The following is a 17,344-nucleotide window of genomic DNA, read 5'->3' on the forward strand; positions in this document are numbered from 1 at the left end:
ATCCAATAGCCCCTGCAGGCACTTTTTTGGCATAACCTTTGGAGATGACAGCCTTCATGAAAGCTGTGTAGTCAGAGTGAAATGACAAATCGTTCTTAAAACTCGTTCTTAGGTTTAGAGCACACAGTTCAAGAACCTTCGTATTATTTGGCATATTAACCTCTTTCCTTCTCAAAGATAAACTAATCTGGTAGTGGGCATCCATCAAATCTGCAAAATTCATAACCAGCTCCATGAACTTGTGATCTTCTCTTGACAAACCAAGTTGTTCACCCTGACTGTATTCAGGGAAGTCTGCCTTGAACTGCCGCTACCGAAACCAAAAGTTCAAAACTGAGATCCCGTTAACTGTCAGCTTTGACTGTGCACAGTCTCTTCCATCACCATTCTTTCCTTTCAGTGGTCAATTCATTCTCAACTCAACATTGTTCTAATTGCATTGGGTCCTTCATTAACACTTCATCACTTGCAATGGCTCTAACACTTTAGGCACATTTGTCCCTCTCAGCAGTTCAATTTCTGAATGAGTCTCTGGCAAATAGACATGTCCCAGATGAGACCATTCCTGGAGATCCCCCTGATATGGAATGATCCCTCCATGGACAGGCGTACTTCCCTGTGTACAGATGTTAGGCAATTCACAATAGTTTTCACCATTTAAGCCAGCCACTTCCAATCCTGAAACAATGTAGCTACTCACGACATAAGAGAATGCATGTCCTGGTTCCTGTGAGGTTGAGTTTGTTCATGAGGCTCTTTGTGCAGAAGACTGCTGTGCTTCCTTGATCTAGGAAAGTATAAGTAACCACTGTCTTGTTACCCTTCTTAGACTTCACTTGTACTGGAACTACAGGAAGTTTACAATCATGATCACCAGCTTCTGTGAGGCCATTAGATACCATAACTAGAGATAAGGTTCTTGGGAAACTGAAAGGTCTGAAGGTACATAAGTCACTTGGACTAGATGTTGTACACCCCAGAGTTCTGAAAGAGATAACTGAAGAGACCATGGAGGTATTAGTAATGATCTTTCAAGAATCACTAGACTCTGGAACAGTTATGGAAGACTGGAAAATTGCAAATGTCACTCCACTCTTCAAGAAGGGAGGGAGGCAAAAGAAAGGAAACTATAGACCAGTTAGTCTGATCTCAGTGGTTGGGAAAATGTTGGGAGTTGATTATTAAGGATGAGGTCTCAGGGTACTTGGAGGCACACGATAAAATAGGCCGTAGTGTCCTCAAGGGAAATTTCTGCCTGACAAATATTATGGAATTATTTGAAGTAACAAGCAGAATAGACAAAGGAGAATCAGTTCATGTTGTTTACTGGATTTTCAGAAGACCTTTAACAAGGTGCCACACATGAGGCTGCTTAGCAAGCTACGGGCCCATGGTATTACAGGAAAGATTCTAGCATGGATAAAGCAGTAGCTGATTGGCAGGAGGCAAACAGTGGGAATAAAAAGAGCCTTTTCTGACTGGCTGCCGGTGACTAGTGGTGTTTCAAAGGGTCTGATTCTTTTTACATTATATTTCAATGATTAGGATGATGAATTGATGGCTTTGTTGCAAAGTTTGCAGACGATATGAAGACAGGTGGAGTGGCAGGTAGCTTTGAGGAAGTAGTGAGGCTACAGAAGAACTTAAGACAGATTAGGAGAATGGACAAAGAAATGGCAGATGGAATAGAGTGACAGGAAGTGTATGGTCGTGCATCTTGGTAGAAGAAATGAAACAGTTGACTATTTTATAAATGGAGAGAAAATACAAAAAACTGAGTTGCAAAGACACTTGGGAGTCCTTGTGCAAGGTTTGATTCACTAAAGGTTAATTTGCAGTTTGAGACACTGGTGAGGAAGATAGATGTGATGTTCGCATTCATTTCAAGAGGACTAGAATATAAAAGCAAGGATGTAATGTTGAGAATTTATAAAGCACTGGCAAGGCCTCACTTGGAGTACTGTTGGCAAGTTTAGGTCCCTTATCCTAGAAAGGATGTGCTGCAACTGGGAAGGGTTCAAAAGAGGTTCACAAAAATAATTCCAGGATTGAATGGCTTCTCATATGAAAAGCATTTGGTGACTCCAGGCCTATATTCCCTGGAATTCAGAAGAATGAGGGACTAGCTCATTGAAACCTATTGAATGGTGAAAGGCCTCGATAGACTGGATGTGGAGAAGATATTTCCTATGGTGGGAGAGTCTAAGACCAGAGGGCACAGCCTCAGAATAGAGGAGTCTCATTTTAGAACAGAGATGAAGAGGAATTTCTTTAGCCAGAGAGTGGTGAATCTGTGGATTTCTTTGCCACAGGCAGCTGTGGAGGGTAAACCTTTATGTATATTTAAGGCAGAGATTGATAAATTTTTGATTGGTCAGGGCATGAAGGGAAATGGGGGGAAGGCAGGAGACTGGGGCCGAGGAAAATAGGATCAGCCGTGATGAAATGGCAGAGCAGACTCGATGAGCCAAGTGGCCTAATTCTGCTCCTATATCTTATTCTAGGGCACTAATCACTGCTGTGTCTGATTCTTTAATGGCTTGTTTTGATTCTGAACCCTTTTCATTAGAGTGAATATGAAATATGCTGGGATGCTTGCCACTGTATACCTTGCATAAAAGATACTTCCTACAATCTTTGCTGAAGTGTCCAGTAGGCAAACAACCAAAGCAGACACAATTTTCTTTTAGGAAGGCAATTTTCTTACTATGAGCCCTTTTCTCCAGCAGAGGGCACAAATCCAAAGTATATTTATTCCCAGAAAACAGACAAATCCTTTTGGCTGATGAGACCATTTCCCTTCCATCAGTTCCAGGTTCAGTTATAGCTTTACTTCCCATTGTGGCTACAGTAGTAGCAAAGCTGCTTCCTTCAGCCTCAGAATGAAATTGTGACTTATCTTTGTTTATTGCAGGTGATGCAGCATTCTGTATATTTTCAATCAACAGATGTGTAGTAATCTTCACTTGCCTCAACATCAGTGAATGTAATCTTATGGTTGTGCATTTCTTGCAGTTTATAGGCTAATGTCCTCTATTTATCCCTAAGCACATAGGGCAATTTCTTTACGACAACTGATATATTAGTAGGCATGTCCAGTTCACGCATGTACTGCAATTTTTCCACAGCAATGCAACTGCCTCTAAGAGAAAGACTGTATACCTGAGTAAGTTCCATATCTTCAAATTCGATAGGTACCCAAGAAAAAGCCTCTTGCACGTAGGCGGGTGTAATTTTCTGTTCATTACTGAAATGTTCTGTAGTAAAACCTTAGCTATTAAGATATCTTTCTTAGGGTCACCATGCTGGCAACTTCTGACAAGTTCTCTACGGTGACCTCTAGTGTATTGTTCAAGGAAATAGAGGTAATCACTATAAACTTCAGTCTTGCCTTCAACACTGTTTTCAAAACCCTCATGAATGCATGATAGAGCAATGGCTCACCATCGAAGATCTAAATCTCTCATTTGGGCAAAGATGAAATGTGTTGCTGTTGTACCAATAAGCCTGTTATTTTATTTTGCTTCCTCATATCAATAGTATTATTTTGACCTCTTATCATCTAAAACAAAAGTGTTTCCAAGCTGTAAGTTAATGTCCCCATGAGCACTGAGAGCCTTTGGATATGACATAGGTTTAGAGTGCATCATTATTGCAGGATGATAGGAAGCACCCTGAACTATCTCTTAGGAGTCTTGTTCACATTTCCCACACACTTGAGGAACAAATAAATCACCATTGATACTGGGTGTTTTTGTTTTTCTTTGTGCCTTTTCAATATAGGAACTCATACCATCTAACTTGCAGTTCAATAGCGTAACTATGTGTTCTAATAGCATTTTACTTAGCGATCAAGTTAACAAAATAACAAAATTAGCTGAACTAATTAGCATATTTAAGCAGTCACATAATGTTCCAATTAACAGTCAACAAAAATGATCATTTCCTGTGACTTACTCACTCTCCACTAAACAACTAACAAGATGAGAATATGCAACTATACTCATGTGCTTTTAACACACCCCAACCCACGTGACAGATTACCATAATAAACGCATCACAAACTACAACAAAGACAAAGAAAAGAGATCCATTTCCCCAACGGGCAGAAAATAGATACGTGGCTCCTACACTGTCATGATTATGGGACTCGGGCAGAGGAATAATACTGAGGACAAGTGTAATCATTTTCAATGCCGTACTAAATAATTAAGTAGGGTTGAGAGGATGTGTGGCCTACTACTGCTCCTATTTTCATGGACTGATCAAAATTTACTGTATGTCATGCAGACTATTCAGCCCACTGTACGTATGCCAGTCAAAAAGCAGCTACCCATCCCTCTCATGTTACAATCCATGGTCCTTAGAGTCAAGTACGGGTGCTTAATTCCACCTCTATACTAGATTGGTCAGGTCTTAACTGCACCAGCTACACTTCTGTATATTTGTTTCTCGGCTTCAAAACTTAATTATATCACTATCATTTCACAGCGACCCTATTTCTGGATGGACATGTATCTTTTGGCTTGTTTCAGTAGAAAATTATGCTTTCCTTCTTAATTCCTTTGTACAGCTGATTTAAATAACAATCAGAAATAGGCCACGGATGTAAAACCATGGGGAAGGAAGAGAACAGATCATCAGATCTACTTTCACTAGGAATATACGGGAAGCTCTATGACCACACAGAAACATTAATTTAAACAGTTGCCCTTAACAATGAATTTCAGTATGGCAACAATGGTTATATTTGGTCTGAATACACCACTTACAATATTATATGCCTTTAAGGCAAAAATTCTAATAGGAAAAGTGATGCTTTAAAGATAAAAATAAAAACCACCAAGTCTACAAGTTAAGAAAATTTCAGAATTCAGTGAAGGCAGACCCAGGCATTGATAAGCAATGGGAAAATAGAATGCAAAGGCAGACCAATGATAAACATAAACGCAGACTGTAAAAGTTGCATTAAATCTACAAGAAGGAAAACTATCTTACATTTCAGTGGACCCTTTATACAGAAGCAATAGAAATTGTGCTGAGTAATGATAAAATGGAAGAGGTTAAACAAATATTTGTCTTCAAGAAAGATACAGAAAAATCATCCCAGAAACAATGGAAAAACACAGTGAACGAGGAACTCAAATTAGCATGAGTAAAACAAAACAGCAATGGAAAAATTACTGGAACAAAGTTAAAATTAAAAAATGTATTTACACATTACTAAATTCTGCAAACAACTTATTTAAAGAAATATGTTAAAGAACATTTTATTTGAAGTAACAATTTCACAGTTTGCAATTTTAGTTTCTTTTCAGGGTTATAACAAAAAATATCCTGATAAAGGGTCTCCACCCAAAACTTTGTTTACATCTCTCCATAGATGCTGCCTGACTTGTTAAGTTCCTCCAGCATTTTATGTGTGTTGTCAAGGTTTAGAAACATAGAAACATAGTTTCCAGCATTTGCAAAATATTTTGTGTTTAAAATGTACATCTGGAATTTTCTAACTTGGTTAATACAGGAATTTCAATTGAAGTAAACTGTACCTTCATCCATTGCTGTAGCATTAAGTAGATTACAAGATGAATATGGATTCGTGATCATTAATTCTGGTCCTGAATCTGAAACTTAAAAGTTGATTAACATGAAGGAAAAGGATTCAGATAGTTTACATGTGAAAATATATTGTCTGATTAACTTAAAACTAAATTAAATTCAAAGCTTCTTAATTAGAAGATGAGCAAAGCAGAGCTGCAAATTCTGCACTAGGGTTTTTATAACGCAAATGCATCTGGAGCTGAGGAAGACTGTTCTTTTTTTCAGTAAAGTAAAACACTGATGATCTACAACCCTTGGAATTTTGGTGGCGTTGGACTGGCAGGTTTTCCAGACTGTTATACATTACTGCGATCAATACCCAAACATTTTTTTTAAAGTTGTTGCACAATACAGTAGTATAATAGATTTTTCAGTGAATCAAATGAGTTTAAAGACAGCGTGGAAAGAGGCTATGTTGAGAATAACAGGAAAGTGGGAACAGCCTTGTTGAACCTAAATGATCTAGGAGAACTTTGTCCTGGTGAGTTTAAAAGCATGGAGATGAGATCGCTAGTTCGTTTATGGAGAACATGGCAACAAGTCCTAATGAATGACAAGGCACTGGGGAAGTTAAAGGAAAGGTGGACTGAGTTAGGCCACTGAGATTTCTGAACAGATGGATACACTATTAACAAATATTTTATTCTAGTAGTGGCAATGTTCAGTTTATTATGAATAGAAAAATGTTTCTAAGGAATTGTTCATAAATAATAAACCGGGGAATAACAAAACGAGATTCTGTTGCCAATTGAACAGTATAGGTACAACACTCTCAGAATAAAATAAGAATTCCAGGGAAAAGGTACAATGATTTATGAAGACAACCCCAATTTACTTTATATTTTCACTATTGCTATAATTTCTCTAACAATAGGACAAACTGATAGTGAAGAACTCATTTGTCTGCTGATAGCATTAGATAGCCATCAGTGTAGAAACACATCTGGGAAATTGCTCTAACACATCCTGTATAAACAAGTACACAATCAATCTGCAAAACATCTGCCCAAATATACAGTTACACTTCTCTCTGCATATTGAGCAGACTTCATAGAAAGAATACCATGATTACGTCCCATTTGTCCAATTCTCAGAGCAATAATCATAACTACAATATCCTCTGAAGAACAACTTGAATTGCATCAGTCAAATGCCAGAGTTCCAAGGTAAAAAGCACGTTCCTAACTGTGTATTTGAAAATTTCTACAAAGCCTTAGTTTGTGAACTAAGCTCCATCAAGAAAACCATTTTGCTCCCAAGGCAGAGTCATAGACTTCTAACATTATTCTTAACCGCTGAACTTTACAGATCCATTGTCCAAAGTACATTTATTACCACAATATGTAAATACTTTGTCAAGGCAGTCAAGATGGCACCTAAATACAACTCTCCTTCGGTCAACATCTTCTGGATAGATATGAAACCATTTTTTTTTCATTTCTTTTGTAACTTTTACATTTGTTTCTCATCTTGAATGTGATTATGGAACTGCTGGAGCCTGTGTTTTATTGTTTGGAGATCATTTGGGTGCTTCAGTGCTCTGCTTTCTCTGAGAGGATTCTGGAAGGCAGAGGAAGTGTGAAGAAGGCTGGTGTGCATGCCAATGTTTGACTCTATTTTCTGATATTAGCTTCCATTATTTGCCGAGTAAAGTGACAAAGGAGTTTGAAATATCAAGGCGAGTGTATAAGTTTGGAAATCGTTTGGGTGTTCCAGCACTCTTGAGAGGATTCCGGGAGGCAGAGACAGCGTGGGGAACCCCATGTGGGCAGGTTGCAGGATGAGGCACAAGCCAATTAAAGCTCCCATTGTTTGCTGATTAAAGCAACGAGGGAGATTGAAACATTGGAGTGAGTGCGGAAGGGTGAGCGCCCGCTGCCTGTCTTTCGATCGCTCTGTACTAGAGAGGGAAATATCTGCCACTGGGCTTGGAGAATTTTCCCTGGGTTTTTCTGCATTTTAGATTTGGATTTTGGACTTTTTTGTTTCAGCCTTATGGTTTTTATATTGTTTTTTCTTGCCCGATCTCATTTTTTTTGTGTGGGAAGAGGGATTTCGGGGTCGAAGTGCTTGATCTGTTTTGTTCATTTTTGTTTGTGTGAGAGGAGGGATTTGGGCAATGATGATCACGCTGACCTACTTTTCTTCCTTGGTTTCATGGCTACCCAGAGAATTGAAGAATATATATATACACACACACACATATACACACATGAAAAAAACTGTCCAACACCCAATGTGCAAAGAATAACAAAAATCATGCCCATAAGAAAATAAAATAACCCATAAAAAGACCATTGAACACCCAACATGCAATGGAAAAAAATCATGCAAACAGTAACTGCAAGCAAATAGCGTTTCTGAACTGAAGTCTGCAAAGAGAGTCCCAGACCTGTAGTTCAATGCAGACCAAGTAGACGTCATGGAGTAGTGATCCTAATCGGCACATCGCTTGCCTCGGGCCCCAACACACTGACCTTTTCAATCTGGCCTGGCGCTGAACTCTCCTTCTGAACATCAGACTCTGCCGCTTCAAGCAGCCAATCTGAACTGGCTCACTCCTCACCACCCTGACCTTTTCAATCTGTCCCAGCGCTGAAATCTCCATCCAAACAATATCCTATACTTTTGTACTATAATTACAACAAAAAAACTGACCAAAATATTCCCCTCCTGCTTGACCCTTTCATCCCGGTACACTTAATCTACAGTACTGTGCAGAAGTCTAGAGTACCTAGATTTTTAATATAGAGTACCTATAATTTTTAATAATACTTAGTTTAAACTGTTTATTTTGTCTTCTGCATTAGTGCGAAGGAGAAACAAGCTAATTTCAGATATCTAAACACTCATGTTCCAAAAAAACTAAATGTTACAGAGCAATTTTTGTACTTTGTAAAGAAAGTAACAAATTAAGTAATACACCATTCCTCAAATAAAAGGTTGATTACTTTATAGGTATATAAAGTATGTGCATAAGACGATTAAAGGCATTGATAGCTAGAGCCATTTTCCCAGGGCTGAAATGGATAACACAAGGGGGCAGAGTTTTATGGTGCTTGGAGGTAGGTACAAAGGGGATATAAGTTTTTCCACACAGAGTGGTAGGTGCGTGGAATGCACTGCCAGTGAAAGTGGCGGAGGTGGATACAATGGGGTCTTTCAAGAGACTCTAAGATAACTACATGGAGCTTAGAAAAATAGAGAGCTATGTAGCAGGGAAATTCTAGGCAGCTCCTAGAATAGGTTACATGGTCAGTACAACATTATAGATAGAAGGGCCTGTAATGTGCTATAGATTTTTCTTTGTTTTTATATAGCCCAGAGCATGATTAAACATTGATAACAAATAGATGCTAATAATCAACAACACGAGTTGAATGAACTAAACTGGGTGATGGACAACCAAACTAAAAGATGAGAGTGTGTCAGATGTGACAGTTTAATTTTCAAATCATTAATTCTTACACTATGGCAAGAGTGAGCACAGCAACAAGAAACAAGCTGGTCATCCTGCATCAGTAAGGTCTCTCCCAAGCTTGAAATTTTGCGGCCAACAGGAGTTTCAAAATGTGTTCTCCAAGCTCTTCTGAAGCACAAAGAAATCGACCAGGTAAAGAACCAGAAACACAGTGGTCAGCCATGGAAACTAAGTGCAGCAGACGAGGGATACAGCAAACTGATGTCCCTTCTAAATCAGAAGAAGTCCAGCACTGCTATCAGCTCTGAACCACTGGAACCGAAGCACACCTCTCTACAGTATGGTAAGGTCTTGTCAGAAGTGGTCTTCATGGAAGAGTTGCTGCCAAAAAGCCAATCCTCCTAAATGGAAACAAAGCCAAGAAACTCACCTATGTACAAAAACACAAGGACTGGGGTGATGAAAAATGGCAACAAGTGCTCTGTACTGATGAGTCAAATTTTTTTAAATTTTTGGCTTAAAACAGATTTGGTCTGTCCATGAAAGAGCTGGAGAGCACTACATGGATGAATGTCTGCAGACAATGAACAAGAACACTGAAGGTTCCCTGCAGGATTGGGGCTGTTTTTCTGAAAATGGAGTTTGTGATCTGGCCAGAATTAATAGAATCCTTACACTGAGAGGTACCAGCAGATTTTCATTCTTCACACAATGCCATCAGGGAGGCATCTAATTGGTCTCAGTTTCATTCTGCAGTAAGAGAATGATCCCACACATATGGTGAAGGTCATAAAGAACTACCATCAGTGAAAAGAAGAACAGAGAGTCCTGATCTCAACATCATTAAGGCTGTCTGGGATTACCTGGAGAGAAAGAAGCAAGCGAGACAACCATAGTTTGCAGAAGAACTGTGGCAAGTTCTCCAAGATGGTTGGAACAACCTAGCAGTCGATTGTCTTATAAAACTACATGATAGTATACCCAAGGGAACTTATGCAGTTTTAAAGACAAACTAGATAACGGGGTGACCCGTTGGGGCACCCTTTGAGAGAAGGGTAGTGCAGTCTGATGTGACCAGAATGAACATTAAATTTTCCTGTATGTTATTGGTATCACTTTGCTTTGGAAACTGAAATAGAAAACCTCAGTTTATTAAAGAAGAATGACATGTAGCAAAGAAAATATAGTTCCTCAATTAATGAAGGACACTTTTGATGGCATCATTTCTGGTTTATCTGCCACCCTCATGCCTCTAGTTGTCATTCTGGAGGCGATCAGTCCTTTCATCCCCCGTCTCTCCATCTCTTCTGCTGTTTGTTCTTTGTCTCCAATCCTGGAGACGTGAATTTCTCAGCTCCTTTGTCTCTTTCTCTCTCCTCCTGTGCCTGTTTTTGTCATTCTGGAGACGTGCAGCCCTTTCATCCCCCATCTCTTCAGCTATTCTGCTGTTTGTTGTTTGTCTCTGATCCTGGAGACGTGCATGCCTCTCCTCCTCTGCCTTTTCTTCTCTCATCTTTTTTTGTCCTGATTCTTTGATCCTGGAGTCGTGCGGCCCTGGCCTCATCCAATTTTTATTCTCTCCCTCTCTTTGCTGCTTCCCGACGACGTTTAGCATCATCTCTTGACCATAATGTCCCCATTCCCTTTCCATGCGGCATAATTAGGCTGACCATTTTTTTTTATCCTAATGCTGGATAGAAGATACGAAGCACTAACACCAAAGGATGCTGATTATTTTTGTTGACGTGGTTGGCGCTCTCCTAAATGGACGTGATATAGTCATCGCTGTCCTTTGACTGCAGCAAAGGGTTTTATAGGGGTCTCGAAGTACGTAATTACAATAAGTTTTAATTATCTCTTATTGATGGGTGGCAGTTAGATCTGTCCCAATTCTGCACATGCTGATGTGATTAACAGTAGTGACCCCTCAAAATAGAACTGTCCTGCCCTTTTGCTCTGGTAGGTGTCGCTGCTGAGGCTGAACGTACGCATGCATCGGGCTGTCACGTCCCGATTTCCATGATGGCCGATCGGGTCGCAGGTGAAAGGCAGCCTGTCGATTTTGGCGAATGAGCAATTTTATACGCATACCTAACCCTGAACTTTGCCTGCATTCTGTAAATTAGCGCATTTTAATTTGATTTAGCCAAAAAAAGTGCCGCTGTAATGCACCATTTGCGCTAATTGAAGGTCACGAACAGACAGACACAGCATGAGAGTTTTAGTAGTATATAGATGGTGGTCACATCAAATACTGCCTTGATTTTGTTTTTTTACCTGTTGACTGCAAATTATAGAATTTTTTTTGATACGTGGGAACTTTGCATTTCATTATTTCTGAAAGCATCTTCGCTTTACAGAATTTTGTTATATATGTCTAAGACTTCTGCACAGTACTATAAAACAAAACAGGGATTGCTCTTGATCAGTGGGGTACCATTTACTTAAGTACATCACATTCATAACCCTCATAGCCTAATGTATTTGCCCAAAATGTGGTGGATATTGGGGAGTGACGTTAAGGAATCATTCCACTAGCTACAGGTACTTCAAAGAACTCCCAACTTCATCAGCTAATAGCAACACTTCCTGCAAATTCTGCTTCTAAGAAAGGGGTTCTGTGTCCAACTGTTCATTCAAATGATAAAGCTCCAAGTGGCAGTTACAGAAGTGTTTTGATTCATGGTGCCTGCTAAAGAAATAGCATTCATATCCATCAAAGGATAAGAACCTCCGGCCCCCCCCCCCCCCCACCACCGCATTCCTTCACCTTTCAAACTTGCCAAAAATTTGGATCATCATATTAACCTCTCCAAAACAAAGGACACGCTATAACTTAAGGCATCCTGCCAACACTTTCATTAGAATGAAACACACCTTAACTGTCGTAGTAAAACAGTAAAATCCAGAATGACAGTTGTTTAAAGAACTTCTCTTCTCTGTTCCACCCAATAACATTTAGAACATCCTGAGAGGTATCTATTTTCACTGCAGGGATGCTAACACTATAAAAGTTAATTTTGTTTTTCCAAATAACAAACACTCAGATTCCAGTAAATCAGTTCAGCAAATATGTTTGTTGATTCTTCCTTCCAAAAAGAAAATTAAGTTCACAAATGCAATAGCTCCAATTCTACAACCATGTGTCTGAGCTGTGGGCCAAGCTGCCTTCATTTCAAAGTACTGCTAATGAGCTGACAAGTTTCAGATAATTTGCCAGGAATAACAATTTTACATAATACAAATGGCAACTACAAATTTCACTTTGTCCAACTTCTTAAAACCCTCCCAGGAAAGATGTGAGAAAGCTGAAATTAGCCTTCAGGAACAGAGGGCAATTAAAAGCTTTGACCATGAGAACAGAGCTGTTCTTTTCAGGAATATGGGTAGAAAAAGAAATCTACATGCAAACCTTGCACTGTGAAATGCCAACTGATTCTGATTTGAATATGAATTTCAAATATAATTAATTTTAATTTAATTTAAATAACAGTTAATAGGAACTAAGTGTATGGAATTAAGTCAGAATTTAATCATGGCCTCAAGGAATAGCAATACATTCTCAAGGCGTTAAATAGTCCTTTTTTTCTCTTACATAGGCGTTCTCCCCACAATGGGATTGTATAAATTTATCAATCTCTTTTGGCAACTGATAGGTAATTCTTCATAAGTGTATAATATAATGTCATATACAATGCAAGCACACACATTAGTTGTTGTCTGCAGTACAGCATATGCCCTTATTCTAGAGCTCTCAGTGTCTCCCAAAGATTATTATAATACACATTACCAGCATTAGAAAACTGGCTTACAAACCCGGTTCAAATACACATTAGAATAGTCACAATAGGAACAGAGTTTCTGCTCAAGAAAAAAAATGCAGATTAAAAAACAACTCCTTGATGCACCTGCAGAAAATTTCCGATTGCCGGCACTCTCCATGAGACCTCAAGACTCTGCAGTCGGAGAGAGAAAGCAGAAAAAGTGTCAAAAGACTTTCCTGGGTCACAAAGGTGCTAAAAATCGCAAGGAAAGAGGCAATTAAACAAACAAATAAGACAGATGGTGGTCAAATGTCAGGCTAAACAGGAAGCTTTTAAGCAATTGTAAAGGACATTGGTGAGACTACACCTGCACTACCATATATTGAAAATATGAAGGGTGTACAGCTGAATCCAGTCTAGATTATTAGGCACAAATTTCACTTTTGTGTTGGTTTGAAAAATCAAAACAAATAGAAATGAAAAGTACTGATGATTTCATCCATCACTAAGCACAAACATAACAGAAATGCAGAGTTTAAAAAAACAGTAGAGAAAGCCTCCTAGAAATAGGGTGAGTACAGTACAAGTTACATGAACTCTTCACTAGTGTCAGCCATTCACCATCAGCTTGTTCTTTAAAGAAGACAAAGTGCTATACACAACACAAGAAAGGACACATGGCAACAGGAAGTTCTTCCAACAGGAGTCATTGATTGGAAATGCAACAGGAGCAAACCCGTGCAGATCCAACGAAGAGCTTTTAAAAACCCAGTCTCTACAAAAGATAGGTACCAGCTAGCGGAGCAGATATCGTGAGAGCGGTCGTCTTCATAGTCTTGAGTCAGAGTAATAAGTCTTTGGCTCAACAGGGCTTCTGTTCTGTGTGTCAGATGTGGGATTCCCAAGAGACGCCCAGCCTCCCCAGTGACCACATCTGCACTAGGTGCATCAAGATGCAGTTCTTTAAAGACCGTATTAGGGAACTGGAGCTGCACTTGATCACCATCGGCTTCTTAGGGAGAGTGAAGGGGTGATAGATAGAAGCTCCGGGGTAGTCACCCCAACTCTACAGGAAACAGATAAATGAGTAACTGTCAGAGGAGGGAAGGGAGAACGTCAGATGGTGGAGAGCACCCCAGTGGCCATTCCCCTGAACAATATGTACTCCAGTTTGAACACAGGTGTCCCCCGCTTTTCAAACATTCGCTTTACAAAACCTGCTATGAAAAAAGCAGCGCGCGCCCCGAGCAGCCGCTCTCTCCGAACTGCATTCTTGCCGGCATTGCTTAAACACGTGCCTGTGAGCAGCTGTTTGCAAGATGAGTTCTATGGTATCGGAAAAGCCTGAAAGAGCTCGTAAGGGTGTTACACTTAGCGTAAAACTAGATATAATTAAGCGTTTTGATCGTGATGAATGAAGTAAGGACTAAGTGAGTTTGGCTTGTGGAAGCTGACGAAGATGATGTTGAAGAGGTTTAGGCATTTCATGACCAAGAACTGATAGATGAAGAGCTGATGCAATTGGAAGAGGAAAGGATAACAATCAAAACCGAATGAGTAATGATAAAGTATGACTTTAATTTTGAAAGGGTACGTCGGATTAGGGGATATTTGCAGGATGGTTTGAGTGCTTACAAAGAACTGTATGATAGAAAAATGCATGAGGCTCAGCGGTCAAGCAAGCCTTCCACATTAGCCACAGCAGATGACGAACCTCGACCTTCGACATCGAAGCGGGCAGTCATAGGAGAAGATGAGCTGCCTGCTCTAATGGAAACAAATGACGAGATGACACCCCAGTGTCCCACCACCCCAACACCCAGGCAGCAGACAGATACTGATTCACAGAGAATGCAGCAGTAACCGAGAGAGACACAGCACATCTTTAAGAAAAAAGCTGAAATAAACATAGTAATTAATTAGGTACCGTCCGGCATGTAATTATCGGCCTAGATCAGAGGCGATGCAATTGGCAATTGGCACTGATCTGGGCCGACAATTACGTGCCAGGCGGCACCTAATTAATTAGCATGTTTATTTCGGCTTTTTGCTTAAAGGTGTGCTGTGTACCTCCCGGCTACCGCTGGACCCCTGCATGCTTCACGGATCTGTATCGGTTTGCTGTCCGGAGGGTGGGGGCCACTGCACCACCCAAACACCGATGACTCAGTCTAACACACCACCATCAGTGTGCTCCGCGCTTTCCCAATTCCGGTAAGTGATACTACACTGTACATACATTAGTTCTACTTTATATCGGCTGTGTATTTTTACGTGTTATTTGGTATGATTTGGCAGCTTCATAGCTTAGAGGTTACTGGTGAGAGTGTTTTTGCCGATGGCGCTTGCGTGAGATTTTCGCTACGGAGAACAGTTCAGGCAATGATTATGGAAAGTATTTCTACTTTATATAAGCTGCGTATTTATCATATCATTCCTGCTTTTACTATATGTTACTGTTATTTTAGATTTTATGTGTTATTTGGCATGATTTGGTAGGTTATTTTTGGGTCTGCGAACGCTCACAAAATTTTCCCATATAAGTAAATGGTAATTGCTTCTTCGCTTTACGACATTCCGGCTTACGAACCGTTTCAATAGGAACGCTCTACCTTCGGATGGCGGGGGAAACCTGTACTGTTGGGTGAGATGACTTACCTGGGGGAAGCAACAGCGACCATGCCTCTGGCACTGAGTCAGGCCCTATGGCTTAGAAGGGTAGGGAACTGAAAAGGATAGCAGCAGTAATAGGGGACTCTCTAGCAGGGGGACAGTTAGATGATTTTGTGGATGCAAAAAGGAAACATGGATGGTAGCTTGCCTCCCAGGTGCCAGGATTCAAGATGTTTCTGGACACGTCCACAGTATCCTGTAAAAGGAGGGTAAGCAGCCAGAAGTCGTGGGATATATTGGTACCAACGACATAGGAACAAAAAGGGAAGAGGTCCTAAAAAAAATACAGGGAGTTAGGAAGGAAGCTGAGAAGCAGGACCTCAAAAGGTAGTAATCTCAGGATTGCTACCTCTGCCACGCAACAGTGAGGATAGGAATAGAATGACGTAGTAGATAAATGCGTGGCTGAAGAATTGAAGCAGGGAGCAGGGATTCAGATTTCTGGTTAATTGGGACCATTTCTAGGACAGGCGAGACCTGTACAAAATAGAAGGGTTGCATTTGAATCCGTGGGGGACAAATATTCTTGCAGGCAGATTTACTAACGCTGTTGGGAGTGGTTTAAACTAATATAGCATGGATATGATAGAGCTGAAGATGTGCCAGCAGTCTTAAAAGTAGATGATGGGTTTAACATGAAAGTAAGAAAGGACAAGCCAATGATTGGGTACAAATGCAGACAAAGCAAAGAGTTAAATTGTACTACAGAGGCAAAATTCAAAAGAGCGAAGAATGTAGGACTGAAGGTGCTGTATTTAAATGCACGTAGCATTCGGAATAAGGTGGACAAACTTGGGGCACAATTATAGAGATTGGTCAGTATGATGTTGTGGGCATCACTGAGTCGTGGCTGATAGGTGGCTATAGTTGGGAGCTTAACATCGAAGGATATACTTTGTATCAAAGGACAAACAGTGGTGTGGCTTTGTTGGTAAGAAATGGAATTACATCTTTAGAAAGAGGTGACATAGGGTCATAGAATGATGAATCTTTGTGGGAGGAGTTAAGAAACTACAAGGGTAAAAAAAAAACCCTTACGGGAATTATATATAGGCCTCCAAATAGTAGCCAAGATGTGGGTTGAGATTGGAAAGGGAGCTGGATAAGGCATGTAATAAGGGTAACGACACAATTGTAATGGGGGACTTCAATATGTAAAGCGATTGGGAAAATCAGGTTGGTGTTGTATCACAAGAGAGGGAATTTGTTGAATGCCTACGAGATGGCTTTTGAGAGCAGGTTGTGCTTGAGTTTACTCAGGAAAGGCTATCTTAGATTGGGTGTTGTGTAATAAACTAGATTTTATCAGTCACTTTAACGTAATGGAACCCTTAGAAAGTAGTAATCATAATATGATTGAAATGATACTGCAATTTGACAGAGAGAAGCATAACTCACATGTATCAGTATCGCAATGGAATAAAGGGAATTACAGGGGCATAAGAGAGGAGCTTGCCCAGGTGGATTGAAGGAGGATACTGGCAGGGATGACAGCAGAGCAGAGATGGCTTAAGTTTCTGAGAATAGCTCACAAGGCACAGGACAGATATGTCCCAACAAGGGAAGAAGATCTCAAGTGGCAGAGATAGGCAACTGTGGCTGACAAACGAAGTTAAGGATTGCATATAAGCCAAGGAAAGGGCATATAAGGTAGCAAAAGTGAATGGGGAGTTGGATGACTGGGAAGCCTTAAAATCCAAGAAAAGGCAACTAAAAAAGCTACAAGAAGGGAAAAGGTGAAATATGATGGCAGACTAGCCAATAATATAAAACAGGATCCCAAAATGTTTCTCAGTTCTATAAAGCGTAAAAGGGAGGTGAGAATTGATATTGGACCACTGAAAAATGATACTGGTGAGGTAGTAATACTGGACAAAGAAATGAC

The 17,344-nt window shown here is 40.1% G+C and overlaps 1 protein-coding gene across 7 annotated transcripts in view; it reads right to left on the minus strand.

Annotated features, from left to right (window-relative positions):
• The window catches only part of LOC140206331 (uncharacterized), a 72,520-nt gene that overhangs the window by 12,456 nt on the left and 42,720 nt on the right, over positions 1–17,344 (minus strand). For 5 of the 7 annotated variants that reach the window (XM_072274677.1, XM_072274671.1, XM_072274672.1 and 2 more), the window contains one exon: positions 5,550–5,630. In XM_072274677.1, coding sequence (XP_072130778.1) covers positions 5,550–5,630 — 81 coding nt within the window. The remainder of the gene's footprint in view (positions 1–5,549; positions 5,631–17,344) is intronic. The other 2 variants (XM_072274678.1, XM_072274676.1) reach the window with 1 other exon arrangement.

Source organism: Mobula birostris, chromosome 12 (assembly GCF_030028105.1).
Source record: "Mobula birostris isolate sMobBir1 chromosome 12, sMobBir1.hap1, whole genome shotgun sequence".
NCBI classification, from domain to species: domain Eukaryota; kingdom Metazoa; phylum Chordata; class Chondrichthyes; order Myliobatiformes; family Myliobatidae; genus Mobula; species Mobula birostris.